Genomic DNA, 27,956 nt, shown 5'->3' with positions numbered 1-27,956 from the left:
CTTATTCAGGTTATAGTGGTTAGACTGTGGTTGGTGTCATAGAGCTGATCAATGACCCGTGCATAGACCTACCTGATCTATAGTCTTCGTGCAGCCACGGATCGTGCATCAATGTGCATAAAGTGTGTGGCAATATGGTACAGGCCGTACAGTTTCATAAATAAGTATATTTCCAATGATTGAGGCATGTCCTTCTGTGGTATAAATTTACGAAATAAACCCGTTACAACGGTTGTCCTTAAGATCAGTTACTTGGTTATCGAAATGGTAAATTTTATAGAGGCCATCAGTTATATCAGACTGACAGATCCCATGAGGCGTTTTCCAAAACACGATCTAAGATTAAAATGTAGGCACTTCTTATCTACAGAGATTTTTTTTTCTTCACCACGTCATCCAGGCCGGCTCTGGCGCCCATCCAGACTCCTATCCAATGGACACCGCCAGCTTGATTTTCGGGCTTGAAAGGGTTAGGGGCATGAAGCAGAACCACTCACCTGCCTTAGTGCATCCTACATGTTGCACTCATTTCACCTACGTCGATTTGGAGGCTGTAATATTTTCTTATCTATACAAATCATGAAGCTGCCCATTATGTACTTCTCCATAATTTTGTTGGTTCCTTTTTTTTAGGCCCACATATCTTTTTAACTATGAGTTATTGTGGGCATGATCCATCACCTTGTGTTTTTCAAACTACAACATTTTGAGAACATCCAGTTTCCAAAACATTGTGGTTTGAAAGATCTCAAGATGGTGCACAGCATCCAAAATAATAATCCTAATCATGCCTACTAACCACAGTCAGAAGCCTGTAGCTTACTTTTTAAATATTCTTCACACAAATATCCCTAATATTGTCACGTGTTGGATGTATAACGCGACAAATAACTTCACGCCGAATTGGATGTAGCGCATTTTATTTCACACTCGCTCGTGCAATCACACAGTTTACAATCTCACAATTACTGTCATCGGCAGTATTACGATTACTTGGCCTGCGAAGGCTACACTACAACTGACTCACTGCCGGTTAACTCGTAACTAACTCATAACTAACTTGAATAGTCTTCGCTGCTCCTTATTTAGCCCCGTTACGGACAACACAGAAAACAGTTATGTAATAGGCACCACTGTTGTCTGACGCCGTGTTTGCCGACAGCCTAGCAACGCTGTCAGGAGTCGTTTACTGCTGAGTAGCAACGGCGGCATCTCGTGTTACGTTGCCGCTGGGGAGGGAGGGGGTGTCCTCCATAGCGCAACACTTCACACTGCTCCCTCCTTGAGGCTGTTCGTCCCGAATAGCCTAACGGTGCACCCCCGTTCCTTTTCTTCAAAGGATGGCGTTCTGCGTGTCCTGTTATTTCGGCTACTCCTTGCAGTGACTATTCTCCTTCCGTTACAACCGCTCCCCTCTTAAGACCAGCTCGTCTCGAGGGGTTTCCTGCTAAGTTGCCAGAAGATCCATTTGTGTCACACTCATTCGTCGCACATGCACTCTTTCTTGAGAGGCCGGTTCCTCCCCATACGGGCTGTTTCCCTTTTTTCGTTTTGGAGGGCGTCGACACCTCCACAGTGTCCAATCCTTGTTTATGTCTTCCCTGAGATATTCTGTATGTCGACGTAACAGCACTTCAGATGTGGTCCGCACTTGCTGACGTCATCATTCCTCATGGTCTTCCAGCCGCTTGCTGGTACGAGACAGTGGCACAACAGTGCCCACTGTTGATTTCTCTACGCTGCTACGGGCACCCCGCAATGGTTGAGACTGGTCATAAGGCTGCTTGCAGAGATGGTGTAGACAATTGCGACGGTCAATTCCTTTCTCTGGCATTCGAAGGTTCCTGGGTTGTTTCCTTCTTGAAGGCATTTCTGCAATGTCAATCCACTGTCGTGCGACAGAATCCCTTCCTGCAGGTGGCAGCGAACTTCATCCGGGATACATAATGTCCTCGGGTCCAAGATTTATTGAAGTTGTTCCTCGGACGCCGTGCCATAGCGCAACATGTCACAATATGCATTCATATTTCGGTAAGAGACCAAGTTTCACACTCAATAAAAAGAATGGAAGAAGTGCAGTTTTATATACCATATTTCATCTTTATAAACGATTTTTAATAAACTCCTTGTGTTACAGCTTGTTTCATACATTTAGAACTTGGTCAGAATAGCATCAGGCAATTTGTCTGGGCAAAAGACAGCACATGTCTGGGATTTTTTAGGCTAAGTTAGGATCAATTAAATTATACAGTTATTCAGAACTCTTCAAACTTCTTCAAGGTTGCATAGAATTGCTTAGAATTTCCTGTGAGTATGATTACAGCATCCATGTTAGGTGGGTCCCGTGTCACCACAGGGCGTCCTTAGGTTGAGGTTAGAGGAGATGTCCTCCAAATATGTAGGGTAGCTGCACATATATTGAATAAGTATTCGTGGACAGCCAACAAGGGGTGGGCTCTTGAGGTTTGAGTGTGGGGCTTACAACTCCACACCATAAAAAATAAGCTTGTTACAAAATGTCATGGAGGTCCTCAGACCTGGATGAATTCTTTGGATACATAACCTAAGCTAAAGAAAATGGATATGAGATTTGTTACATGGAATGTTAGAAGTCTGTATGGGGTGGGTTTGCTCATGGCAGATGCAAAAGAACTATCAAAATATAAGTTACATTTAGTGAGTATACAGGAGGTCAGATGGGACAGAGGTGGAACCAATCCAACAGGTGAATATACATTTTTCTATGGAAAGGGGAATGAGAATCGACTTAGATACAGTATTTTCATACATAAGAGAATCATATCAGAAGTTAAAATGGTAGAGTTTGTTAGTGATAGGATGTCATACATAATACCAAAAGGTCATTGGTGTGATATAATTGTTCTGAATGTTCATGCCCCAACAGAGGATAAAATTGATAGTATGAAGGACAGGTTGTACAAAGAACTAGAATCTGTATTCTATAAATTCCCTAAATACCATATGAAAATTTTGTTAGGAGGTTTCAATCCCATAGTAGATAGAGAAGACATTTACAAACCAACGATTGGGAATGAGAGTTCACACGAAATCAATAGTGATAATGGAGTTAAAGTAGAAAATTTTGCTATTTCCAAAAGTCTGACTGTCGAAAGTACAATGCTCCCACATCGTAATATTCATGAGTTTACTTGGACATGTCCTGATGGAAAGACTTACAATCAAATAGACCATATTTCGATAAATGTGAGACAGCATTCAAGCATACTTGTTGTTGTTGTTGTTGTTGTTGTTGTTGTTCAAGGCAGCAGATTGTGATACTGACCACTAAAAAAGTTAGGGAGAGACTGGCAATGAATGAACACACGATGCACAAATTTCATATAGAGAGGTTCAGTCTCAAGAAATTAAATGAGCTAGAGGGTAAAGAGTAGTATCATATCGAAATTTAAAATAGGTTTGCAGCTTTGAAAAACTTAGAGGCTAAGGTGGTCATAAATAGAGCTTAGGGAAACTATTAGAGAGAATATAAAAATTTCAGCCAAAGAGAGTCTAGGCTGTTATGAACTGAAGCATAAGCCATGGTTTGATAAGGGATGCTCACAATTATTTGAGCGAAGGAAACAAGGCAGATTTCAGTGATTACAGGATCCAAGTGAAATGAATGGGAATAATCTGAACAATATAAGATGCGAAACCAGCAGGCATTTCAGGAATAAAAAATGAGAATATCTGAGAGACAAAATTGATGAGCTCTCATTGAACAGTAAGAAGAAGAAAATTAGAGACCTCTATAGAGGAATAAATTAATTTGAGAGGGGTTACCAACCTAAAAGTGACTTAATGAAAGATGAGAATGGTGATCTGGTTGCAAATTCCCACAGCAACTCTTAAAACCATCTTATGATATCTTGCAAATGAAAACAAGCAGCTTCATGAGTTTTATTTCATATGTAAACCCCCCCCCCCATCCAGGCAGGTTAGTGTAGTGATAATGCTGTTTGACTCAATTCAGAGCTCTAGACTTTTATTAGGGAGGTGCCAGTTTTGAATCTTGGCCAGAATGCCAGCTTTCTTGACTGAGGTCTTTCTGAGAGTTTTCTCAATCCCTCCAGACCTTGAATAGGCCAGGACCATTTTCTTACAAATTGTTTCCAGTTCATTGTTCTCCAATCAACTCTGTAGTCTGAGACACTAACAGCATCATAAAACAAGCTGCAGACCACCTCTCTCTCTTTCTCTCCCCCAAGATGTGCTGGGTTTGGGACAAAATCCTTCCAAAGGGACACAGTTTGTCCCACAATAAGCACAGTTTGGTACAACCTTTCCTTTTAGTTTAGTTTTAAGGATGATGATTGTACTTAATGAACTCACAAAGAATTATTTAGAAAGATTAAAAATGAATTGTGTTTTACTAACTTGCATTCACGGAGCATGTAGTATGCATGGGAGAACTGACAAACTACAAAAAAATTATGGTCAGGGAACCTAAAAGAAAGAATCACTTAGAGGGCATCAGAAAAAGTGAATGGAAGAGATCACTCAGAGAGCTAGGTATAAATGAGAGAAAAAAATGAACATGGATCTTAGAAAAATAAGCATGTGAATGGAGAGACTGGTTATAACTAACTAAGGACAGAATTAAATGGTGGGCTTCTATGAACATACTGATGAACCCTCTGTGATTCTGCAGAATCTGAGAATTTCTTGACCACCTGAGTAATTATCAGCTTTCAGAGATGTCCCTGCACTAAGAAGATAATGATTTACTGGCATAAAAATCATCACAAGTTATACAAAATGAAAATAAAAAGCAAAGCACTTCTCTAACATCTAAACTGTGTGATTGTAGTTCAATATTAAGAGAGACTTTCCTGTACCAACAAGAAGCTTGAGAACAATAAAATATGTTCTTGAGGTGCTGAAAACCACTGGTTCACATTTCTGTGCATTTTAAACATGTTATATGCTGTATGTTTCCTGAATGGTGCATCCCACAAAAGAATTGTGAAACTAACAAATCTTGCTCTTTTGATAACAAATGAGAAAAAACGAAGTATAAGCCACTGTATTTTGTATATTTTTTACAGTCTATAAAAACTAATGTCTGAATCAGTTTCATCAGATACAATGTTGTTTTAAAGTTTATATATGGTAGGTATTATTTGTATGTTGAACAAAAGAAGATGAATGTACTTAACTCAAGCCTGTTATTTGAAAAACATATTTTGGATCTGAAAATATAATGGATTAAATGAATGTAATTTTAATAAAACTGCTTGTAACAGAGGAAAATATGAATAAAAAGAAGCAGACCAAATGATGTACTTCAATTTGACTCACTTATTATAACTGAGAATTCACGTTTAGGGTATACAGAGTTTCACAGTCTATTTTTCAGTCGTTTGTATCCCTCATTGGTTTTCATGTTCATTTACAACAGATACAAATATGTTATTAACAAAGCTAATAAACTGTGAGGAAAATACACTTCACAGACATAAATTCTATTGTAAAAAATATAACAGTTAAAATATTACACTGTACATAATCATAACTTAATTTGCCTTGCATTTTGCTAAATCATACATCATGACATACAAAAATAAAATGTTTGAACTAAAAGCGATAGATCTGGTGACATGATTACAAATCAGAATTTAAATTAAAATGATTTCTGATGCATGACATTTCTGTTCTTTTGAAATAAAAGCTTTTTTAAAGAGGCACATAAGGTAACATTGAGGATAGAATTCTGTTGCCATATATGTATGTAATTTATTAAAAAACACTAATATTTACAGCTGAAACTGGAGAGCTTTCTTAAAGTAGAAGCAGATATTTGATAAATGTTCTTATTGGTAAAATTAAAACTTGAGACTATGTTTCTACAAGGCTTGAAAAAAGAAATATTAATTCTTTAAAATATGGTCATCAGTTGCATTATACACATTTACAAGAAAAGGAGAAATGGAATATTATGGATTTTGAACCAAGTTTATTTACTGAATTGTTATATCAAGTTTCGTCAGGACTGTTTTCCTTCTTGTAAATGATGATATATTTCTGCTAAATGACATTGCCTATCAGAGCAGACTGGTATGTGCCAAGTATTTGTATTAACAGGCACAATCACAAGCACAACGGCGCACTCTCTTGTCACGACGATGAAGAACTTCATCCACACTTCTCACAGACCTGGGCTGGACATCTGCAATTCAGTGCAACAAAATCACAGCCAATTGTGGATTGAAAACAAACTGTGAAACCTGAAAATTTGGCTTTAACAACAAGAAGAAGAAGAACAGAATACAGAAAACGAACATGAGATTTTAAAAAGTCGTAATAGGAGCCAAATTATCAGATAAAGGAAAAATGAATACATAAGACATATTTTGTTTCCTTGGCTCTACAGCCCCAGTGGGCCTAGGCCTACCTCCATGAACTTCTCCGTTCACTTTGGTTTTTCTAGATCTTAGACATACAGTAGGACTCCTTGGGCGGGTGATCAGCTCGTCGCAAGGCCTCTACCTGTACACAAACACAGATAAACGCACACAAACATCCATGCCCTGAGTGGGATTCGAACCCACGATCCCGGCTTCCGAGCGAGCAAAGACAGTGCATGCCTTAGACTGCTCGGTTACCGTGACCGGCACATAAGGCATATAAATGAACAAATATACAGACAGGATTGGAAGAATAACCCATAAAGGATAAACTACACCAGCATTTGAAAACAGATTCCTAAGTATACCCTAGAATATGAGGAAACATTCAGCATCCCTTAACTCTGCTGGGTCCTCCATGGATGGAAAATGCAGAAATTTAATTATAGAATACAAGAATTGGAAAAAAAAATGAAATGAGAAAATCCCAAGGAGGAGGAGGAAGAGAAGCAAAGCCATCTGTGGTCCATGCTGTTAATATCAACTAGCATCAGTGTATCAAGTTATGTTGTACATATGCACTATTATATTTTGTTAGCATCAGTCACCTGATATACACTATGATATTAATGTGTTAAGGTATTTATATGTAGGGCGTTCCATATATAATGCCTCCTATTTTTTTGCATTAATATGTAAGGTCTGAGCTGGATGTTGGTGGTCTTGTAGTAAAGGTTGAACCTTCCCACCAATGTACTGTTAGTTTGGTTGTCATGCGACAGATAGCGACAGCAGAGCAGTTTACCAAAATGGCGTCTGACATAGAAATGCACATGAAACAGAGATGTGTTATTGAATTTCTCACTGCCGAACAAATTGCACCCATTGACATCCTTCGACGCTTGCTAAAGGTGTACGGAGACAATACAGTAGATGTCAGCACAGTGAGGTGGAGGGTAGTGCGTTTCAACAGTGGCAAAAGTGAAGTGTACAACAAGCCACGCCCTGGGAGTCTCTGCTCAGCTGCCAATCTTCACAATGAACAGCGCCTTATCCGTACAGATCAGCAGATAACGACCATGGACAGTAAATTCTAAATGCTACAAGACAACGTTGAGTAAGCTGAAAGCCCGCATTTCCCGAGTCAGGCCAGAGAAGCAGACAACCTTTCGCTTGCAACACGATAACGCTAGACCCCATACCAGTTTGGCGACCACCGCGCACATTGAAAAGTTTGGCTGGACTGTCCTACCACATCCGCCTTATAGCCCCGGTTTCGCACCTTCAGACTTCCATCTCTTTGGGCCTATGAAATATGGACTACATGAACAACATTTTCCAGACAATGATGCTGTCATTGCAGCTGTAAGAAAGTGGCTAGCCTCTGCTGGCACAGACTTTTATGGGCATGGCATACAGGCTCCTGTTCATCGCTGGCAAAAGTGCACAACGAATGGTGGTAATTATGTGGAAAAATAACTGTAAGTAGCTGAAATCTTGCTCTATTTAACTGTGTTATTATGCTTTCTGTATCTGTTGTAGTTTTCATTAAAAGAATAGGAGGCATTATATATGGAATGCTCCTCGTGTATACAATGATACAGTTATTAGTGTCAAAAATAACCACTAACATTAGTATGTACTATTAGTATCAGTATGTACTCACAGTGTGGACGAGGCTGTGGCTGCTCCTCCATCTGCTGCATCATGAGATCAGGAACATCAACTGGAACCTGTTGGTGGTTCACCATTTCTGGGGTTGGGGATTGGTGTTGGAAGACACGACCCTCAGCTGCGTGCATAGCTGCTGCAGCTGCAGCAGCAGCATCAGGGTTGAAACCTTGGGATTCACCCATATATGCATGAAGAGGGATGTGTTGGGGCTGGAAGGCCCTAGCTTCATGTCCCTCAGCCTGGATTGGCTGGAATGCTCGGCCTTCATGGGTCTCTACCTGGATTGGAACAGGTGGGTGGGGTAATGCTCGGCCTTCATGTGTCTCTACATGGATTGGCATGGGCAGGCGTGAAAATGCTCTGCCTTCACGAGCAGTCACCTTAATTGGGATCTGTTGGAATGTCTTACCTTCACGGGCTTCAATTTGGATGGGAATGTGATGCATGACCCGTCCCTCATGAGTTTCTACCCGAATGGGGATTTGGTGTTGGGAGGATGGACGTTCCTCACGAGACTCTGCGACCTGGACAGCAGCATGGACCTGACTGGGGTGCAGCTGCATGTGGTGCATGGGTAAGGCAACAGGAAGAGGCACTTGCTGAACGTGATTGGGTGGTGGGGGAACAAGCCCAACTGCAGGCTGAGCAGCGTGATTAACTGAAACTGGAATTCTGTTCTGATGAGCTTGTTGCATGGGACCATGGAACTGAAGAGGGAGGTGTACAGGGCCAGGTAAGGGAACCACAATTGGTGTAGCCATCATTTCCATCGGCATATGACTGTGAACAACACAATATGATCAGAATTCTTTCAGTGTTTAAATTAACATCAGATTAAACTCAAGAAATCTCAGCTATCATTCAGTCCTGAATATTTTGTCTTCTGTCTCTTCTTCAGTCGCCTAAAAAGAAGTTGATCCTTTGTACAGTTTATCCTTAGGGCAGCTAAATCCAAACAAAACAAAAAAACACACTCCATGGCCTGTAGTCCGACCGAGCAGCCGCCATTTGTCGGCGAAGCTAGTGCCATCAACAGCGGATAGAGGGTGTCGCATGGTCAGCGCAAGCCACGGCCGTTAATCTCGGTTTTATAGACCGGAGTTGCTATTTCCTTGAAATAGCTTCACAATTATCCTCATGAGGCTGAGTGGACCCCATTCCAGACCCAGTACTTCTCAGAAAATCTGGTAGTGCTGGGAATCTAACCCAGGACCTCTGGATATGTAGCCAGGAACTCTGACCACTAGACCACAGAGGCGGTCAGGGTAGCTAAATCACACATTTTAAAATGGATTATGACTGACTACATACTTTTGGGTTATATTCAAGAAGAGACATTATTCATGAAACCCAAGATATTTGTGAAGAACTTCAACACCAATGGAATTATTGAAAACCTAGTGAAGGATTAAGTTAAATATTGGAAATATATATGTGACATAAGTTCTTTTCTTACTAACCGCTGGTCCTTGCCACTTTCACAATAAATTGCCATTTTCTCTCCAGAGAGATGCTCATATCGTGGATCTGTTGTCACATTCACACCAAAAGGCAATCGAATAGTGTGGGGCTGGTGGTCAACAATTTCCTCTGCACGACGTTTTTCCACTACACAATTCATCCTAGATCTCTGATTCTTTTCTACCATTGCCTATAAAGAAGAAAAGAAACATTAAAAGCTATTAAAAATCAAAATAAACAACAAATGCAAACTGACATCAGTATATCATCAAAACAAATTTTATGGAGTTAGTCATTTAGTGTGAACAATAAATTTTCTGTGTTTTATGATAAATCACTGTTGCCAGTGAATGAGAAAAAAGGATACCACCTATTTCATAAAGCTTCTTCAATATTAATAAAAAATCTGATGTTACTATTGTGCGCCCATTGAAAATATCATTATTATTAAGCCCCCCTCTCCACTTACCATATATTCTCACATGGGAAGTTTTGTGGAGAAATTTATACCTGTACTATTATATATTATAAATATATACTATTATGCTATTAATTATTCTTATATTCTCACACTGGAGGTTTTATGGAGAAATTTATACTACATAATTTATTTGAAATTACTTTTAAGTTTAATCACAAATTTAAGTTTCATTTTTGTAATGTGTAGACTGTTGTAACTAGTTAGGCTGAATTAACTCTAAATCTGTTAACAAACAAGTGCCAACACTAGTAAATTACAACCAGTGCTGCTATAAATTCTGCTTATTTCAGTATGGAACACTTCACTCCTTACTGTTGAATAATCTGACCCATCAGTTGCTACATTTTTATATTAGCTGCATGCAAACTTACGCCAGCCAGATCATCGAAGTCCAACTGCAGTGGCAATCTGATCTGTATCGGTGTGTGGTTTGGTGACACAGTGTGTTCAACCTCAGGCTGCTGTGTCTGTGTTTGTGACTGCTGATGTGGCACGTCCTTGTCTTCCTGTTTGTCTTCGTCTTCCTCTTCAATACTGTTCTCAGCTTTGTTGTCCACCAGATGCTGGTACATTGGCTGGTTCTCATGACTTCCAGCTGCTGCAGCTTCATCCTGAAACAGCAGATGAACTAATGTAACACAGATCAAGAAGCATCCCCAATTATACCATAGAGATATGACTGTCCCATATATATCAGTGCCTGATCCCATTATCCTGTGAAGACCTGCAGAATCAGGATCAGAATCAGTTACTTAGCAGTGCTGAATATTTGGGTTCTGTGCCACACTCTTCTCTCTGTCCCCCAGAACGAGAAACCTAGCTATGACATTCGTTTAAAAGTAACATTTCTCATAAGCTTCATTATTTACGCAACACCACCATCACATATTTGCCTTCATTAAGGGTACATATCTCAGTGCAGTAACTGTTGTGTTACTATGAGTATATTGCATGAACAAGTCTGTATCTCCTAGGACTGCTATGGAACATGAACATTGCTCTGAGGTGATTCATAAGTCACTGACATGTCAATAAGTCAATAGGATTCCGATAACAGCCAGTATCAAAAACCACAACAGCGGACTGAAAATTTACCCATATTTCTTTGTATTGTTAAGTGATGAACTAGCTCTTATGGTGGTATGATCTTCCATTCAAGGAATCCTACATTTTAGAACAGAGTATTTTGATTGCTTCTCAATAGTTTCTTGTTCAGCTTACCTTTCAAGCATGAAGAAGGGGGCAGTACATTTCTACAAAATGTCTGTGAACTTCTGCTGACCTACAAAGCATCATATTCCAGAAGACAATATTCTGATAGTATTTATTGTATTATTTGTGAACACAATACTATTTCCAGCAGATGGGGCTGCTGACTAAGATGACATGTTTTGACACATGTGGCATCTTCAGGTTCTGTTTATACTAATGTATCATACGTGCACACTTAATGTAGATTTACATGTAAGCCAAGAGGATCAACTGGTGTGTTATATACTCCATTTTAATTTGCATAGTGGGGGGTGGAGTCCAGTTGGGTCCACTCAGCATGGCGGTCATTGATTGGCCTATTGTACCTGCCCCGGCTGATTATGATGATGGAGAATTTGGTGGAATGAAGATTAGCAGGGGAAACCAAAGTACTTGGAGAAAACCTACCCCAGCGCCACTTTGTCCACCACAAATCCCACTTCACCAGACCCGGGTTTGAACCCGGGTTGCCAAGGTGGGAAGACGGTGACTAACTGCTTGCGCTATGGCGCGGCCAATATATACTCCATACTACATTATATACTACAATGGGCTGACTTGCATGTTTCTTTTGGTTAACATTGTAGTTCTGGTTGAAGTTGCAGATTTTTTAATGTTCTATGTGAATGTGCAGAATATTAAAATTCTGCAAATATATATTTAAATAAAATATTGCTCTTATAAAAAATTGCCTATAGAACTTCCATTAAAAAGCAATTCCGATATCCCCAACAACAGTGTAAATAACGATGTTATTAATGTTTATTAAGTCTCGTGATTCTGTGTGTGCTTAACTGTTTATACAAGTTCAACTAAAACTACATTGTTAATCAATATAAATGTACAAGTCAACCTATTGCAGTATTTTTTTCATTTCACTTACTGTAGTTTTAATTCTTACCATTGAAAGAGACCTAAAAGAAATAGGGTGGCAGAGTGTGGACTGAATTCGTTTGGCACAGAATTGGAACCAGTAATGAACATTTGGGTTCCACTAACTGTGGGGAATATCTTGACTAACTGAGCAACTACTAGCCTCTCAAGAAGGGCTCTGTTCTATGGAGTTAATTAGCTATTAGCTAGTTAGCTGATTAGTTGATCAGCATGGAGACAAAGCAGGAAGTCTCTTGCCTTGACCTATCATACTTGGCTGCACCCGCTTTTCACCCACAGCTAGTCTTCTTCAGGAACCGTTAGATCACAAGACTTTCTCTTTTTCCTTGCCTCAGCTCGTGCTCAGCCACATAAGACATGATGTCACGAAGTTGCTCTTCTCACGCCAAGATGCAGTAAAGCACCAGTCTCAGTGGCGACTGGTTGTATTTAGTAGATTCTTGTCTACATTATATCTCAAATACTTGTAACATCATGTTCCATTATTTATGGACTTAAAGAGTAGAAGAGACGACCAGACTGAAATGAATCTTTGACTGACAAATAAGTTGTGAACACCGTGATAAACCGTAGGGAACCATGAGAAAAAAAAATCGAGCCACTTAGCCTAACAGTAACGATCTATAACTGTGTTCAGGATACACCTGGGTCGAATTTCGGAAGAGTTATCGCCTATCCTGACCGAGGATTGTCAAATGCCGGGATAATATCTTGAAATGAACCAATCCAATCCATTCTTATTCACTATTCAATTTTCCATCTCATTTTAGCTGCATAACCTCTGCAACTGTAGCAGAGTCGTTAAATAACCTAAAAATAAAAGTAGGGAAATAGGGAATATCTTACTCTCACGACTCACCTCTTCAGGAAGATTCCATGCTACAGAGTGAGTTAATCAGCCAGTCTGTCAGTTAAAGTTTTCTGTGAGGTTTTGCCTTCTGTTTTATCATTGACTAGCCCCGTCAACAATCGAGTTGTATCTGCAGTAAATGGCTCATATATGGAAAGTGATATGGTGTGAAATGAGGTACATATCTCGTTAAGTTCCATAAATCTTGTTTGAAATGTTCGTTGATATGGAAAATATTTAAGGAAATGAAAGGAAAAATGATTTGCAAGTATGCGCAGTGTGATATCTCATATGTTGATTAATTTTGTCAACTGGCCTCGCCACAGCTCAAACGGTTAGTCGCTGGCTTCCCACCGCGGCGGCCCGTGTTCGATCCCGGGTCTGGTCAAATGGGATTTGTGGTGGACAAATTGGCGCTGCGGCAGGTTTTCTCCGAATACTTCGGTTTACCCTGCCAATCTTCATTCCACCAATTGCTCCACAATCACCCTCACCTATCATCTGGGGCTGGTACAATAGGCCAGAAGTGGCCGCAGTATAAGGGACTTAGTCCCACCCCAGTAGCAAAAAAAAAACTAAAAAAAACTTTGTCAGCTAAAGTAAATCTCTCTCTTTCTGCCGCCCCCTCCCTCTCTCGTGATCTCTTCTACTGCTTAACTCATTTACATTTTCATCGATCCAATCACCTCCCCAAAGGGCTGGATATAAACTATGTCATACCTTTTGTGGCACAATAGATCACTGTGGTCGCGGTGCAAGGGCCAAGAAGGCCCACCCCTTATGCATACATTCATTCATTCATTCATTCAACTGTGTAATACACGTACATTACAAATTCATGATGACCACACATCATACATCATTGGTCCAATATAGTAAATAATCAGGCCTCACGCAGACATCGCAAGTTGTCAAGACATCCAAGCATTATATAATCATTTTCAATAAACTACTATAGAAAAGGGTAAATGATGCAAAATCTCAATGAAAGTATACCCCTTTAAAGAACTGTGGGTACTTTATGTACCACTTGCTTTAACACCAAAATCATCTCCATTTTTCTCAGAGTGTGTTTATGTGTTTGTATCATTCTTGGAATAAACAACGATAATTTCGTAAACAGAATTAACCCACTGATCTTTGTATTAGAGGCCCAGTGTATTTCCTGTGAGGTAGGGATTTAATTTCTGTATGTTGTTTAGAGGGCCGTCATGCATCAAAGGGGTAAATGCATATTTTATATGAAATGTGTGAACTAAAAGCATTAGGGGGGGAAGTCGTGTCCGTCTGTCCCCCATATATTTAAACTTCAGAAATCTTAACGAATTTCGATTACATTTGATCCTGAGGAGCTGACATCAGAAGATGTAAATCTGATTTAATGCTGGTCTGTTTTGGTCCTCTGTAATTCTTATTTATCAATTAAAATTTTTGAGTTCTTCTCTCGGGTAAGAATACTCCGAGATTCCTTTCTAAGTCAGAAATATTTGGAACATTTCACCATAAAGAGTACAACGGTTGCCTGAAATATAGCGATGCACATTTCTTTCGTTAGAAGTCCACCGACTTTTCAGAGGAACGCAACTAACCAAGGACCGAGCGCTATCTGTGTTTCAATATAGAGATCAATAACTCCAGGACGACTAGCAAAAATGCTCTTAAACGGCTTAACCGTAAGTTTGGAATAAAAGTTCCTGCCTCCCCCGATCAGAAAAGAGAGCCCCTGGCAGCGTTCATGCAGCTAGTATAATCATGGACTAGTGAGCTTGTTCAGGGCCTGAATTGCGTCAATTCTAAAACAAACTACTAGGCTATCACACCTTTTACCTACTTAGGACGTACTTGGACACATGGAATGTCTGAAAAAGAAAACATGTGTTAAGAAGCGCTAAGTGTTCCCACTATTAAAGAATTCGCGTTGTTGCCACGTTCGAATCGGCGAAAGAATGATCCGAAAAAAGCAAAACGCCAGTTCAGTTTAAGAATTTAAATTCCTCTACCTTATCAAATGAACGATATGGCGTGAAGACTGCATTTCTTAATTTCCTTCTCAGAAAGTTTCTACTGGCATTTTTCAACCCACCGGTACTATAACTGAAACCCTAGACATGCTACTGGCTCCAGTACCTTCTTAAAGTAAAGTAAAGGTATCCCCTTATCAGGCCGTGGTGGCCCATAGGGTTGTGAAAAGTTGAGGCTCCCACATTTTCTCTAGATAGTCGGCTCACAGATTGGTAAGGTCCAGTATCTTCTTACGAGTTTTAATGAATGTTGGAAAATTCCACGGAACTATATTAGGGGATAACTTAAGGTTAGTTTACCTTGGGAAAACCTGAACGGAAGGGACAGCTGTGGAAGTCTAGATGTAGATAGGAGGATAATACGAGTGTTAGAATAAAAAATAAAAATATATGGCGGAGGATTCGTAGTGGATTCATCTGGCTCCAGTGTCGGGTGCGTGAGGATATGACATGAACCTTCGAATTCCACAAAAGTCGGAGAAGTTTTGACTAAAGGAGTGACCCCTAGCTTCTCAAAAATGACTCTGCTCCATGGAGTTAGTCTCCTTTGTCGGACGAGACTAAAATGAATGCCGTTCCTTTGGATTCGTGTCTATGGGAACAGTGAAGTAGCGCATTCCTGTTAATGTATTTCTCCAATACAGCTATTGACGCATACCAGAGTCAAAAATTTCAGAGCGTGTAAAATAAAACACCACATAACCTCTGCTCGCGCTCAAAAAGTCAATAGAAACCGCGACTGGAAATAATTCGTGACTTGCACATCTTATAACCTCTTTGAATGGAGAAACTTCAGCATTCTCACGGCCTCAGTACCGAATGGGTTTATGAACGCAGTTGTCTTCTTTTTTAAAGAGAAAGTTAGGAAACACTTGTTGAAATTGACGAAGATGATGGTGATGATTATAATTCCGTTGATGATAGTGATGTTGCTACAAATGTAAAGGAAAACAGGATTGTTAGGATGACAAAAAGAACAGCTTGGGAAGAAACGGGTGAAAGGCGAAACTAGTAATTAAATAAAGTGATGCACAGAGGCGGTTAATCACAAGAAGATGGCGTGAAGTCGCGTAGGTTCACGCGTGAGAGAAACTGCTTCTTTTTGTAAAGTATAATAAATGATACTTTTGACATATAAGTTTGTATAGAGAATTTTTCCTTCAAGAAAGAGCTAAAATTGGTACCAACACTAATCAAAATTTCTACAATCTCAATTTTAACAGAAGTGGGGCGGTCTTCTCCATTGGAGTACGCGTATTTTCCTGAAGTAACATTTATCTTGTACATCCTCATTAACTGGCACTGATGTCATTTTCTTCACATTTAACCCGTGGGAGTATACATACAACTTCGGTTCAAGAGTCAGTACATATACGTGTATGTCATCTGTGTGCATGTGTCGTGTCTTTCCCACGCCATTGTAATTTTCACATCTTTACACAGACGACAGCCTTATGCTCGAAACTGTGCCATTTGCAGAATAACGTCACGGAGTTCATAGATTTAATGGAGAAAGGAGGGAACGAGATAAAGAGGATAAAGGAAAGGAATAAATGAGGTGAAGGATGAAGACATGAAATAAATTATTTCCCGTTGAATTTCATGGGGCTTTTCCACTAAAAGTACATCGTTGGAACGGTAATCCATTAACGAACCCACATTGCATCAGGTCAAAGGCTGTTTTCCCTCTGTTTCTTAAAGGTTTATCATATCAAAAACACTTTGAATAAAGACTGCAGGACTTATTGGTTTGATTATATTTAAAGTCACACACTAATGATGACCCCCCGCTTGCCGGCGGGAGCATAGACAAAGGATTTGTGAGGAATAGAATATCTTAAAGAATTTTGTGATATCCTACGGGAAAATACTGGGAGAGCGTCTTAAGATATAACAGGGCCGCTTCCCCCTCGTCAATAGACATACTGGATGAGCAATTCCAGAAGCATTCGTCATTACAGGAGATAGTCTTATCGGGGATTTCCCCGCTGTCATATGATCCCTGTCCTTCTACTTCGTAATTGTAGCTTTTCCATCCCATAACCATAGCGTTTTTATCTTCTCCTTCACATTTTGAAGCCGACAACACATGAATTAGTAGTTTTGGATCTGGGACTTTCCATACTTTCTTCTTGTGCACACCACGCATTTTATTTTTTATTCTTCACACAGTGGTTCTCATTACACACTTTGTTTCGGGTTTATCCCGATTCCACTGGTTCCTCATTCTCAGAGTCCTTAACTGATAACAGCTTCGTTCCTTTCCATTTATTCCTTGCTTTTAGTTTCCCATGTTGGTTCCCGATGTATAATGCACGCACATTTCGCTTTTCTTTTTCGAAAAGCGGGATTTACTGCCTTTAAACATTCGACCTATAGTATGATATTACTTTGTTTACATTTCGATAGCTGAGAAATTCGGTGGTGCAAATAAATATTATCTTTTTATAGCACGGGCGAACGTAACATGGATACAAAAGAAAATTTTAAAAACTGCCGAGAAAATTCTTTGGTGCAAGTGAACGTTCTCGTTTCGTAGCCTTGGGCAAAGATGACTTGATTACACAAGAAAATACTGTTAGAAACTTTTGTTAATTTTTTTTTAATTGCTAGTGGGGTGGGACTAAGTCCCTTGTACTTCGGCCACTTCTGGCCTATTGTACCGGCCCCAGACGATAGGGGAGGGTGATTGTGGAGCAATTGCTGGAATGAAGATTGGCAGGGGAAACCGAAATACTCGGAGAAATCCTGCCCCAGAGCTACTTTCTCCACCACAAATCCCACCAGACTAGGGGTCGAACCCGGGCCGCCGCCGTAGGAAGCCAGCGACTAACCGCTTGAGCTATGGCGCGGCCTAGAAACTTTGGTTACTTTGTAATTTTACCCAGAGACACGGATTTTTATAAACTACGTTGTACCAAACGCAGTTCTAGAAGTCTGTAATTCCTGTCTTATTATTGGTTGCACTTGGTACGTTAACTGAACAGTCCTGAAAAGACTTCCTTACTCTTTGACTAGCCAAGCACAGGGTCACAGATGAAGACCCGAACAAAAACACGGATGATATGGTAATACTGTGCCATGTAAATCCGTTAGTAGACGGCGACCGCGAGATAGGCGACTGTACAACAGCCGTTGTTAGGCAGGGGACGGCAAACAATAACAGAGGAATGGTGTTTTCTGCGCGGTTCGATTAGTAACAAATGAAAAGCAACAAGGGAAAGGTGTTTTCTGTGCGATCCGTGACAAGATGTTATAAGCAGGAAAACTGGAGCAATGAATTAACCCCCGTGTGGAGGCGGGGTCGAATACCTCCACCGTGACCCTGCGAGTCGTAGGAGGCGACGAAAAGGGAAGCCTCATATCTGAGACAGTAAAATATGGTCGCGAGTCCCAAGGGACTCCGACCCGAGAAAGATCGCTCTGGCAATGGCCAGCAGCATATGCACAAGACAGACCCGTCCTCTCGTCAGAGAGGGCGCCCCACGAAAATAAAACCGTAAGTGTCAAACGGTAAAATTAATATCTGGTCATGAGCCCCAGATGGGGCTCGACACCAAGACTTACTGACTGACTGACCGTCAGTGGCAATGTGACTTTGACTTTGACTTTGACAATGAATTAATTCTGGGACAGTCGCCAGCTGGTAAGAACGTGAGCACGGAAACAGAGCACATTGTTGGAATTCGTCACCAGGCAATGTCTGGTGAAGACACAGCAGACTCAGAAGACTTAGTACGTGCTGTAGTGAGTTGCAGAGTATATGAATTAGCCATACGCGTGACTCGCGTATTTGAGATACGACGTATGGATGACGAATCCTGAAAGGTTTTAGTATTTAGAATGTGTTGTTATACATGACGAATACACATTTTAGTCATTTTATGATGGAGACGTGATGGCATGCAGTGCAGTAGTTTGACGTGGATAGAGACACACCTGAAGATGGCACATTAGTGCCGAAACATGTAGTGTAAAAGTGAAGAGAAATGTAAAATTGTGTGCAATGTAAGACGGTTAGCAAAAATACACATCATGGACATGAAGGAAGATATTTTCAGTGTTTCTGAATTACTTACGCACACTATCAGCAGTGAAATTTTCCATGTTTTAAATGGTTTCATTGTAGAGAGGTCTCGAATTGAAAAATTGCGTTGGAGTTTGCAACCTGTTTCTACCTGTCTTACAGGTAGAAATTCAGGTTTGGTCACTAAAATTAAGGATATGGCTGGCAACAACTTAGTGTCAACGCATTGCTACATTCATAGGCAAAACCTGGCCTGCAAAAAAATGGTACCTGAGCTAAATGATGTCCTGTCTCAATCTGTTAAGATTATTAATTATATAAAAACAGTGCTTTAAATACAAGACTGTTAAAATCATTGTGCGATGAAATGGGATCTGATCATCAAAATCTTCATTTCCATTCGGAAGTTCGTTGGTTGTCCCGCGGTAAAGTTCTCAAGAGGTTATATGAACTCCGAAAGGAAGTCGAGCTCTTTCTAATTGATAAGAAAAGTAACCTGTCCCATTATTTCCAGGATAAGAAATGGGTAGCCAGGCTGGCGTATATCAGCGGCATATTTTCTTACATGAATGAGTTGAATTTAAAACTTCAAGGTCCAGATACAACAATATTTAATGCGTGGAACAAGATCGAATCATTCAAAAAGGAACTCAAACTCTGGCTTAATATGATTGCAGAAGGAAACAATGAAATTTTTCAGTCGTACTCAGATTATATTATGGAAGCAGGTGATTTCTATTCACAGAATTAAGTTTCAGATATTATTGCAGCCCACTTGAAGATGTTGTCGTTTGAAAAATATTATCCCGAACATGAGGATCCCCGGAGGCAAAATATGTGGATTGTGAACCCTTTTGTTGAACACAAAGAGACAGCCCTTTCCCATGAAGAAACCCTTCAACTTATTGAATTATCATCGGACAAAGGACTGGAAAGTACTTTTAATACTACGAGTAATTCGAAATTCTGGATAAGAATGAAAAATAAATATCCAAATTTACATGAACTAGCAGTGAGGTTTCTTCTTTGTTTTTCCACCACATATCTTTGTGAAACTGCATTTTCTGCCATGACTGTGCTTAAAACGAAACAGAGGAACTGCCTGCAACTTTCTGACTGTCTCCGTTTGGCTCTCACTTCAATTCATCCCAGAATTGATAAGCTAACGGACGGAAAACAGAAATAGAAGTCTCACTAGCCTAACTAAAACCTTTCAAACTCAGTTGTGATAAAAGAAACTAAGTTTAACTTTCCAATAACTTATAATTGCTGTGTTAAAGTGCTGCGTCTTTAAAACCAAAATATTAATTAGTGTTGGAATTAGTGTTTAGTATTTTGAATTGTTTCATTTTGGTCCGTTACACTTGCAGTACGCAATACACATCGCGTAAGATACACCCGACCACAAGCCCACACAACCCCGTGCTGACGCCTCCCCCCATTGGGACGATTCACCAAGAAGGAGCCTGAATATTTTACTTGAACGTTTTTTAAAAAAATTTTTAACTTAAAATTTTAACGTTGACAACTCGGTTTGAGGGTGGTTTTTTAGATGCAAGTGCTATACCTGCATTCAAGATACTGGGAAGTGTTGTGCTTTACACTCCGATATATGTAATAGTTTCCACAAATAATTACATACTGTGGATGTTGAGCTGTGCCAGTGTTTTCATGATTTGTTGTAAGTGCCTCTGAAGATGGTTCCTTGGAACCGAAACATGTAAGGCAGATGAGATAAATAAGTGATCAAAATATATATTGTTGCACTTGACGGAAAATCTATTGACAATTAGTGTTTAGAATTGAGAGATTCATACATTTTTATTTATCAAATTACATACTTAACATATATAATTATTTGGCGTGTGTATGTGATATTAAGTGTTTCGCCGGCAAGTTGACATCTTCTGCTTCTTCTCCTACTCAGCTGACTTCTATGGTGCATAAATATTTTTCTCACTGCCGTTTTTTTTCAAACCAACATCATTAAAATCAATTTAATAACACAATAATCCATTTTGCGCTGAATAACATAAGTTTTTGGTGATCAGCATAGGATATGTCGATGAAAATTAGCACAAATTAATTTAATGATGTTGGTCTGAGGAAACTACAAAATGCTACAAGATTTCATTAGTCCAGTGATTGATAACTAATTTAAATGTAATTTTATGTTTGTCAGCATGCCACACCATATACATAAGTGTACGAATACTCTTTATGATTATGCTATAATTAATTACTAATATTATGTTAGCTTAATGCATGAACTTTAACAAAACTGAAAAGGTATTTACGAGTAAATTTGTTGGGACTGGGCCCTCGTCTTATAAAAAAAGAACTTACTGGGCCGCGGTGTCATAAAGGTTGAGAACCACTGTATTAGAAAGTATTAGGCCAGAGAATACCGACAGTCTTTTGTGACCACGGTGACGAATGAGTTTCATTTCTCAGTTAACTAAATAATTACTGGCTGCTCAAAGAATATGATGGAGTTCTTAACGTGGGAAGAAAAGAAAGAAAACAAAAGGAGTGAATGAAGGAAGAAAGAACGAGACAGAAAGCGTGAGATATGTAGCTCTTCCATCAAGAAAGGCCCTTAATGGTCATGCGGAAGCGTTCGTACAATAAATACAATTGAGCCTGTTGAATGCCACGGTGTCTAGGCAACCGAGTGAAAGTGAGAGAGCGACGTGACGTCAGCAACCATTACTGAACTGCAGATTGCTGTATTGATCAAGGGTGTTAACGGGTTCCAAACGCGTTCTTTGTGGTTTTACATCTCGGCATAATTTAATATTTATTTGTTGGAATCCAAAACCCACTGCTAGTAAAGCTAATCAAAAGGATGGACACATAGGATAATGCAGCAGGGTTGTCACCCCTGTGTGTATTTCAAATTCTATACCTAATATAACAAAAAGTGTTTCAAATTAAACTTACATGTAGATCTTAACTGTATTATATAATATAGGCCTAAAGCACGTCCATTTTATCATGTACTATCCGTGTTTTTAAACCTGATTTTTCCCAATAGAAATTGTCGAGTCCACATTATGCTCCTAATATGTGTATGGGTTAATCAAGGCCTGTAGTTACAGTGTGTCACTGCCGTTCGTCTCACAGAGCAGTTGCAACCACTGCCTTGCCGCTTCACGCCATATTTTTCCTCACTTCTTCTATAGCACAATCCAGAGGCCAGCTCTAAAAATATGGCCTGCATCAGTTTTTGTAGCAGGGTAATTTGTGAGAAATGTGACAAATTTGGAGTTGGGTTCTGAGTAAAGAAGAGCTTAGAGTGAGCTGATACTGACAAATAATTTTTGTCTGGCAATCTTTAGTATAAATCTGACCAACGCTGTAGTATGCCAGTACAATTCGAAGGTTTGAAAGATGAAATACAAAATGGACTGTCCTGAATCAGTTCCCTATCAACAGCCCATCCACACACCGTATCTCCTTACGATCCACCTTAATGCTAAGTCATAACCCATAACATGGGTACTTCCAGCAGGCTTCGCCACAAATTTAGTGTAAACATCAAGTACATTTCATCAGATTCTGTTAAATTGTTAAGTAAATGGAACATTCGGACGAATACAGCTCCACATTGTATGTCCACTTTAAACAACGCTTGACTTATCACAGTTTTCTTACACAGTTTATGATATATGCGTATATGTACTTATGGTAGGCCCACAATTTTACATCCAAACAAAAGAGAAACGCAGTAGCACACGTTCTTGATGAGCGTAAATAAACAGTTGCTGATTGCATATCCAGTATGGCTGCTGGCAGTGTCGCAACAACTCCGCTGAACTGGGTTAGGCCTAATATTGCATCCTCAAACAAAGGGTGGATGACCGACCGTCCGCCTGATGTGGCAACACTGTCTCGGCTTCAGACGCCGGAATTGAGAACAGATTGCAATTACTGTACGGTCAGTAGATTACTTGTTGCTTACAACAGCTCATACTTTCAGTATTCGTTCATCTACATCGTAAATGCTCATGTCTTGCAGACACAAATGTAATGATGACGGAGATCATCAACAATTAAGATATTAGGCAACTCTGCATTACATAAGGAAAGATTTGTTTATGAATATTGTGTCCATCCGTACATTTGTCCCGCCAATAAGTTCGGAATCATTTTGTTGATTTATATGAAAATTCGTATAAAGAAAATACAATTGGAGGTTGTCACATCTTTGCACTTTGTAGTGTCCTCCTAACAATAATTCGAGGAAATTTCGGGGATGGAAGCGATATTAATGCACTTAGTGTAGGGTCCTGAAAATCTATACTGTAATAGGTCTTCGGAAAATATGCAACTTCTCTTGATGTATTTCTTTTTGTAGAATGTAAGGCAACAGCATGGAGGCCTCACAAAATCTACAGTTATTTTTCGGCTTGACGGAGATAACAAACGAATGATTACTGCACGAATCGCCTTCCACTGTGATGTTTGGTTCTCTCAACAACTGATAAATGAGCGCCTAGATACCCTGTGCTGATATGTCAGATCGTAATGATCGACTTTTTAAAACTCTACGTTCTGAAATAGAGTAACTTTCCTTTCCAATTTGACAGTTAACCGATAACAATAAAATGCCAACTTTTCAACGGATTTGTGTTCACAATAAAAGAAGTGTCACGGTGTTTCTCATTCACTACCAAGGATGTCGATAACTGCAAGAAAAAAATAGGAAGTATTATCATAGAAGAAAACGTTTCTTTTGTTACACGACTGATATTTCTAGAACAAGTCAAATACACAAATACTCCATGGCCAAACCATAGGCATACACTCCAAACATTGTTTTCCATGGTCGTCTGTAAACAGCACCAAGAGGTCACTAAATTCTGCCATGGCCGTATAAAATACAGAAGTTAAAAGAGAAATCGGCAAAAGCCTAATGCATACGTATCTACAGTTAATCAAGGGTTTCCTTGCAAATACTTGCGTTTGTTTCCGGCTTTTGTGCATACAATCACATTAATTAAGTCGTGCATGACGAATAATATATAGAGATATATTTACTGCAAAACCTCAAATCTTTGCTTCGGACTTCGTGCATGAAGGCAGTGACGTTTCATTCCAAATGATTTTGTCGCCTGTAAGGTTCTGCTCGAGCGGGGAGTTCTTATAATACAAAGTGGTTAAGTAATTAAATAAATACCGCAAGAGTGCGTTCCGTAAAAAAAAAGTTTAAATTTATATTACTAATAGCCTATTGTGGCCGGTCACGGTAGCTGAGCGGTCTAAGGCATGTACTATCTTCGCTGGCTTGGAAACCGGGATCGTGGGTTCGAATCCCACTCAGGGCATGGATGTTTAGTTTGTGTGTGTGCGTTTTTCTGTGTCTGTGTACAGGTAGAGGCCTTGCGACGAGCTGATCACCCGCCCAAGGAGTCCTACCGAATGTGTAAGATCTAGAAAAACCTAAGTGAACGGAGAAGTTCATGGAGATAGGCCTAGGCCCACTGGGGCTGTAGTGCCAAGGGGAGGGGGGGAAGCCTATTGTAACTTGCTACAGAGAACTGTAAATGCAGATAATCGCAGTTGTGTGCAGTGAGGTTATGAAAACTTTCTCTGTTCATACTGCCGATGCTGTTCTTAAATTCCATGTTTTTTTTATCGCTAGTGGGGTGGGACTAAGTCCCTAGTAGTGCGGCCACTTCTGGCCTATTGTACCAGGCCCAGATGATAGGTGAGGGTGATTGTGGAGCAATTGGTGGAATGAAGATTGGCAGGGGAAACCGAAGTACTTGGAGAAAACCTGCCCCAGCGCCACTTTGTCCACCACAAATCCCACTTGACCAGACCCGGGATCGAACCCGGGCCGCCGCGGTGGGAAGCCAGCGACTAACCGCTTGAGCTATGGCACGGTCCCTAAATTCCATGTTACTCTTCGTCTAATTAAATGCTGTGTTTTCCAAATGCACAGATAATAAAAAATAACACACATATTCAATACGTTCACGGTGCAAAGAATTCCGGTATCACTTACACGCGAAATCTTTGCACTACACGGCAATACATTAATTTCGTTAAAATTTAAGTGTTTATTTAATGTAAATGTTGCTGCGTCACAACTTGACTGAACAGTGAACTTAAGGAGGTGTATGGAAAATGAACCTGCGGCCAATTAATTTTTAAATCTCTCCTCACAGACTCTATTTTAAGAATTATCTCCAGTTTCAGTCTACCTCATAATTTGACAATTCTGTATAAAGAAGAGAGCTGTAACTTTAAATTTTACAGTATTCTAGCGGATCTGTTAAAAATGCGGTATGTAGCTAGTGGCTCTGGGAACTATTTGCTCCATGTGGGCCTAAGCATAACGAAGTAGCGGGTTATCGTGTTGTAAGCAACATTCAGTTAAACACAAAGCAATGAAAGGTAATTGAGTACCTTTGTGCAAAAAGGGATTAACTCCAAACTGTTTAATTGTCTGTTCTTATATTTGATTTAGTAAACCACACAGGCCTACAACACGACATATTGCTGTAAAGATAACATCGATGCAGTCATTTATATCATCAGTAAATAAAGCTATATCATAAATATGAATATGAATTAGTAATTTTTAAAATTGTCTTCATGAATATAAAAAAAAGATTGAGCTACATTCTTTTTTACATCGAACTCTTCAATTTTACGAGTACTTGAGCTGTAGGATTTGAGATTCTCCCACCTGTGGTTATCAAAAGTTCTATTTTCTGGGATATAATGCTATTTAATTCGGCGAAAGTAAACCGAGGTTATCGAGGAACATGTCGCCTCCATCTTCAGGGTCGAAGAAACCAGCATGAATTAGGCGAAAAGCAGACCTGTGCAGGGCAGGGCTCGGTTAACTTTCACCGGACTACACAGAGGTATAGTTCAGAACTCCTGCAGTCAAGTATTTTTCAATTTGCATTTCTATCTTGGGGACGGTGAATATGAATTGTAAATGATTCATGCATAATAGGTCTGTGGTTGGAAATGTAACGCAGGTGTCAGAAGTGAAACTCTTCACAAAGTCTGTCAACTATACGAGTATTCAACACGCACACAGCACTGCCACAAAAGAATTAAGCCAGCATTCTCTCATAAAGAATTTCAGTTCAGCTCGTGGCAGTCTGGCACAAACAATATCTATTTCATTTAATTAGCCTCAAACTTTGTCGAACATTTCAGAAACGCTTAAAATGTAAAGAAGTCGGCTGGATCATAGCACGTACGCCTCATAATTTTAATTTAAATACTTTGCAACAAGGTGTATAGGGACCTATCTGACGACAATATGTATTCAGTGCAACATGTGTGCTGCTTACAAAAAAGAATTGATAGTTTTTTTTTTCGTCAAACCTCTCCAATCTTATTGGTAAGCAGCACAAACAGGATGCAACCTTACAAGATCTGTGTTGTTGATTGTTGTCAACAATGTCTCTCTATATATAAAAGTTTCGTAAGCGTGAACTTTATTATTGCCAGTACACAATCTCTGATTAACATAGCAACGAACTGTCGAGTGCTAACATACTGCATGAACATAAGTTACGTGGTAAGTCATGAAGGAGCAAGTAGTCTTTTGTTTCAGAGTACCGTGTCTACTCTGTGAGTATTGATAATATTTTTTATGTGGATATGTGAAGTGTTGTATACGCCTACTGTATAAACAGACAGTTTACGACTGACTGCAATCCTGTGTTTTTCTTAGTCGGTGTCTTTGAACGACGACGTCGAAGTGTCATTTCATAACAAATAGGACTGAAGATGAATACGACAAAGATCAATGGAAGTTATTAGTGTGGAAGGGCCGTGCCACAGCTCAAGCGGTTAGTCGCTGGCTTCCCATCGCGGCGGCCCGGGTTCTATCCCGGGTCTGATCAAGTGGGATTTGTGCTGGACAAAGTGGCGCTGTGGCAGGTTTTCTCCGAGTACTTCGGTTTCCCCTGCCAATCTTCATTCCACCAGTTGCTCCACAATCACCCTCATCTATCATCTGGGGCTGGTACAGTAGTCCAGAAGTGGCCACAGTTCAAGGGACTTAGTCCCACCCCACTAGAAATAAAAAAATATTAGTATGGAAGCTTACATAATAAATGATGACACTTCACGTTAAATTCTTAACGTGTGTTACACAAGTACTTGAATGAAAAAAGATGAAGTTGTCCTTAAGTACTTCAGCAATACACATTTTAGACCTCGGCACTAGAAGAAGTGATTGGGCAGCTTCAAGGTCCGGCCGCTTAACCCACAGAAAAGAGAACCCAATACAAACTCCGTGGTATTACTCCGCAAGCGAACTATACCGACCGAGCGACCGCCGCTTGTCGGCGAAGTTAGTGCCAACTTCAGCGGACAGGGGGTGTCGCGTGGTCAGCGCAACGAATCTCCACGGCCGTTAATTTCGTTTTTCTAGACCGGAGCCGCCATTTCCTTAAAATAGCTCCTCAATTATCCTCATGAGGCCGAGTGGACCCCGCTCCAGATCCACTACTTCTCAGAAAATCTGTTAGGGCCGGGAATCAAACCCGGAACTATTGATCTGTAGCCAGAAACTCTGACCACTGGACCACAGAGGCGGTCAAAAAGCAAACAATACCCATTCAACAGGAGGCTAGGTATCGATAAGTTGCTCGTGCCTGGAATTGAACATCAGTCGTCCAGTACGTAGCCAGTTACCTATTAGCTATCCTGTCTCGTACATAGAAAGCGAATATCAGGGCGGCAGGCATGGAGATACAAAATCGCAGAGAAATGCTTGGAAACTGTGTGTTCTCCAGACTACAGCGCGTGTATTACTGTCAGGTTATTGTTTCTTGCCCTGCGCACTCGTGTGAACCGTGTTAATGCAACTGAAGCTTTCATCGCAACTTTCACGCTTAATTACGTTGGAACAACAAGTGACGACTTTCTTCACCGTGAAAATAAAGAA

At 40.0% G+C, this 27,956-nt stretch overlaps 1 protein-coding gene across 1 annotated transcript in view; it reads right to left on the bottom strand.

Moving 5' to 3' along the window:
• Nucleotides 1-5,032: 5,032 nt before the first annotated feature.
• The window catches only part of LOC111869369, a 53,385-nt gene continuing 30,461 nt past the window's right edge, over nucleotides 5,033-27,956 (bottom strand). The window contains exons 3-6 of the mRNA XM_023860850.2: nucleotides 10,356-10,595; nucleotides 9,503-9,693; nucleotides 8,035-8,822; nucleotides 5,033-6,190 (exon numbers count right to left, since the gene is read on the bottom strand). Of these exons, the coding sequence (XP_023716618.1) occupies nucleotides 6,099-6,190; nucleotides 8,035-8,822; nucleotides 9,503-9,693; nucleotides 10,356-10,595 (1,311 nt within the window). The 3' untranslated portion in view covers nucleotides 5,033-6,098. The remainder of the gene's footprint in view (nucleotides 6,191-8,034; nucleotides 8,823-9,502; nucleotides 9,694-10,355; nucleotides 10,596-27,956) is intronic.

Source organism: Cryptotermes secundus, unplaced genomic scaffold (assembly GCF_002891405.2).
Source record: "Cryptotermes secundus unplaced genomic scaffold, Csec_1.0 scaffold584, whole genome shotgun sequence".
NCBI classification, from domain to species: domain Eukaryota; kingdom Metazoa; phylum Arthropoda; class Insecta; order Blattodea; family Kalotermitidae; genus Cryptotermes; species Cryptotermes secundus.
Note: the sequence above shows the minus strand (reverse complement) of the source record. Positions and strands in the feature narration are given on the sequence as shown.